The sequence below is a fragment of the Triticum aestivum genome, chromosome 7B (assembly GCF_018294505.1).
Source record: "Triticum aestivum cultivar Chinese Spring chromosome 7B, IWGSC CS RefSeq v2.1, whole genome shotgun sequence".
Lineage (NCBI taxonomy): Eukaryota > Viridiplantae > Streptophyta > Magnoliopsida > Poales > Poaceae > Triticum > Triticum aestivum.
Genome location: NC_057813.1, coordinates 118,966,834 through 118,970,572, shown reverse-complemented (window position 1 = coordinate 118,970,572; position 3,739 = coordinate 118,966,834). Strand labels below are relative to the sequence as shown.

General features: G+C 45.0%; 1 protein-coding gene across 2 annotated transcripts; it reads right to left on the bottom strand.

Annotated features, from left to right (window-relative positions):
- Positions 1-288: 288 nt before the first annotated feature.
- Positions 289-3,401, bottom strand: LOC123162373 (uncharacterized). 2 transcript variants are annotated; one of them, XM_044580160.1, is made up of 5 exons: positions 2,924-3,401; positions 2,766-2,820; positions 2,492-2,598; positions 1,966-2,216; positions 289-602 (listed from the first exon to the last, which is right to left on the bottom strand). In XM_044580160.1, the coding sequence occupies exons 1-5, from the start codon at positions 3,284-3,286 to the stop codon at positions 569-571; spliced, it is 810 nt and encodes a 269-aa protein (XP_044436095.1). In that variant the 5' UTR covers positions 3,287-3,401; the 3' UTR covers positions 289-568. The 2 variants fall into 2 exon arrangements, with proteins under 2 accessions (XP_044436095.1, XP_044436096.1); XM_044580161.1 differs by having other exon boundaries at positions 307-575.
- Between the last annotated feature and the right edge of the window lie 338 nt (positions 3,402-3,739).

Here is a 3,739-nt window from a genome sequence, read left to right as displayed (position 1 = left end):
CCACAAGCATGGGCCATGCCCCACAGATCAGTTCTTGGGCTGTGGTGTGCAACCCATTTGTTTAATCCATCATTAACTGGGCCAGCCCTTTTATCTACCCAACAAAAACATTTTGATTTTTTTACATAAAAAAACTATTTGGCCTTGAAACGGTCCAGCCCACTCACACAATTTAGTGTCTTTAATCCAGCCCTTATTAAAGGGTGACCAACAACAACCAATAGTATATCAAAAACAAAAATACATTCGGCAATTTGGCAGTCAGCCAACACGTGAGAATATAACGATGATAATAATAATATAATTCTCCAGGATTTCAGTAAGTTAGGCCCATCATTACACCATAGGTTCATAAGATGCCCGACCAATATAACACAACCAGTAGCTTAGTATTATTACCCCATGTTCATAAGATGGCACATGTCCATATTGTTCACTAGTAACCAGTAACATAAGATGGCACCAACCAAAACAACACAGCCAGTGGGGGAATTTGCTGGAGGGCCATTCTTTAGTGAGAAAAGGTCAGCAACAACAACAACATCACTCTTTGGTTCTCCACCTTCTGCTACCTCCTGTTCCATAGCACTTTCCATGTTAGCCTGACATTTAAAGAAAGATGTACACATGAGCAGAGTACTATGTCCATCAATATATTGCAGCTGGTTCTAAATGACTAGGAAACTTTATAAGCAAACTATTCAAGAATAGATGTCCTAGTAGCAGAATTTAAGAAGCTAACATCATGATACTAATACAACACCTGACATTTTGAAAGAAAGACTGGAAAATCTAAACTGCACACGATGCACACCCGCGCCCCAGGAGGCTGCTGCTGCATGAGGATAGCTACCGTGTGGTGCACCGTTTGCTCAATACAGACTAGCAGTGATTGCTACATGGGATGGACAACACATGCTTTTGTATATATCTCTGAAATAGAATGTTGATAAAATAATAATCCAGTCTACATGCTACTAATTAAGTACTCCCTCCGTTTAATATTACTCGTCGCTGATTTAGTACAACTTTGTACTAAATGAGCGACGAGTAATATGGAACAGAGGGATTAGTAGTTATTTGAAAAGTTTGTAGCAGGCAAGCAGAACAAATCAATCTTGGCAATTACAATTTTTTTGTAGGTTAGTATTAGCTACATGAAATAAGCATGGCACCAAGTTTACTAAACAGGTAAGCATGCAAAACAAACCATTGTTGAAATTTAAATCGGGCACATAGCTTAAATGGGAACATGTAGCAGACAAGAACGTAGTACGTTTCAGGAGCACATATGTTGTTTCTTTAGTACAATATACAGTATCAAATAAATCTGTTGCAACAAGTCCTAATCATTTCATTCAGATCATATATGAAATGACACGAGTTTCTCCATTCTAAAAGCTAGTAAGATAGATACTTCAGACAATCATTAGACAAATAATCAAAGAGTATACAATGCTCTCTCTTAATTACCAGTGTCCAATGACAAAGCAATGCCTATTGGACTGTGACAGGGACTGAAATTGACTGAATACTGTCACATTTCAAGTACCAAAAATATGTGCAATGCGATTAGGAAAGGACACATATTAGCCATGAAACAGAGGACTGGGACAAACAAACAAACTATAACAAAACATGAATCATATACTCTACTACTTTGAACGAACCATCTCTATCAGATCCTCGAGCAGAAATCATATAATGCAATCAAGTGTAGCAAAGCCTAAGTCAAAAGATTCATAATATTGATATATTGATCCAAAAGATTCATGGATTTAAGGATAAACACCATGGCTGCATAATATTGATATATTGATCACACACTATGAATCTAGTCAGAAAAAAGGCAAAGCCTAAGTCACATGAAACACATGCTGCGTGCGTGCGTGTGGAAACTTCAGTACAGCCCATAATGAAGATCAACATCAGAATAGTTCAGAAGGTGGCAAGTGTTGGTCGTACCTGCGATGAGCATGAGTATGTTGACGTCCATGGTGAGCCATGGAGAACCACTTGAGCATCCTCCAGAAGTGCTCGAAGAGCAAGACCACCAGAAGCACCCCGCAGACGAGCACGTAGTTAACTTCTGCTTCACGGTTGTTCTGCAGGACCGAGCATTTCCTCACCAAGAAGAGCTGCTGTGATCTTTCCCTCTTTGCTTCGCCTTCTTCTGGTGCTTTGTAGCAGTTCCACTGGTTGTGTATGCTGATGATCTGTTACGTCACAACAGAACTCTGTTAGCTATTACTGAAATTCCTCCCCAAAATGAGACAGGAGATGGGGTTACCAAGTACAAACCAACATTCTTGTTTTATTAATTTAGTCTGCTAAATGTCGGTAAAATTATTGGGAAACTGGCAGCGGCTCCAGTGCAGATAGGATACAAAGTTTCAGATGTGTTCTGCAGTTATATTACATACAGACTGAAGAAATTGACAGAGCACAGTGCAGATAGGAGATGATGCTGGACATGCTACCAATTGTTTACCTGTTTTGGGTGTTCGTGTTGTGCCCAACAGAGTGGGGATCCTCTGCTACAGGCTGGTGGCGGGCAATGGGGATCCTTTGTTGTAGATGATGAGGAGACACCTCGGGCTTGCAATAAGAATAATATAGGATGAGAATAATCACTAGAAAACCTTGAGCAGCACAATCTTGCAGGTATACGTACCAGATATGGAGACGGAGACGGACTACTGGGAGACAGAGACGGACTACTGGGAGACTGGGAGACGGAGACGGACTACTGGGAGAGCACATACCGTATCTGCTCCAGCGAGTAGGGGTGCTCCAGGTCCTTGATGTCCTGCACTGTATCTGCAGACGCCCAAATCAATTCCCCGTCAGTCAGTGAAGCTAAGCCAATCAATGGAGGAAAAAACCAAAGAAGGAAACCGAGGGATCCGGGCGCTTCCATTACCGAAGACGTCGAGCGCGTCGAGCGCCGCGTGCGCGGGGTGGACGGCGTGCTCTGGCCGCTCGTGCACGAGGCGGGGGCGTCGGCGAGGAGCCAGCGGAGGTAGCGGTGGAGGTGCGGCGCCGAGGGTGTTGCGAGCGCGACGGCCCTGCGGCGGAAGGCGCCGAGTGAGGTATCAGGGATGGGGTGGGTCGGCGGGCGGAGGAATAGAGGCGAGGAGGAGCGGGTGGTGGCGCGCGGGCGCGGGCGGCGGCCTCGGCTGAATCGGGGGTCGCGCTTGGCCACTTGAGGACACGCGTGCCCGATCTGGCCCGATGAGAGGAAGAAGCGGAGGGATGGGGTCACCGTGGTGAGCTCGGGCGCCATAGGTGGTGGTGGTAGCGGCGGCGAGGAGTGGTGCGGGGGAGAGGAGCTAGCGTTGGTGGGTAGGGTTTGGTGGAGAGAGGAAGATACGAGTGGTGCGCCGCCGCCAGGGACGAGGGGAATGAGACGAAGGAAGGGGGATCTGAGCTAGGGTTTGGGCTGCGGGTGGGGTATCTCTTTTCCATTTTTTTTATTTTTTCTATAGATAAATGGATGGATGGATGTGGGATGGAGAGACGGATGGATGGATGGGCGCCATGTCATCGATCCGTGGGAAGAGTTCCGATTGGTTCGGAAAACCAGTGATTTAAATAGTTTCCAAGTACTAGAAAATAGAGGGATTTTATGAAGTAGCTATCAAAAATATTTTGGAAAAGGTCACCCCACAAATTTTCACTAGAGTTAGACCACATTTTATGGATAAGTACCAATTTGTATGCATTTCTAATATTTCTA

Excerpts from the sequence above, each read along its gene's own strand:
- LOC123162373 (XM_044580160.1), bottom strand. The coding sequence starts at position 3,286 with ATGGCGCCCGAGCTCACCACGGTGACCCCATCCCTCCGCTTCTTCCTC. Across the intron at positions 2,599-2,765 it reads TACTCGCTGGAGCAGATACG|CCCGAGGTGTCTCCTCATCA; the intron begins GTATGTGCTCTC and ends TCTTATTGCAAG. Across the intron at positions 2,217-2,491 it reads AACACGAACACCCAAAACAG|ATCATCAGCATACACAACCA; the intron begins GTAAACAATTGG and ends GTGACGTAACAG.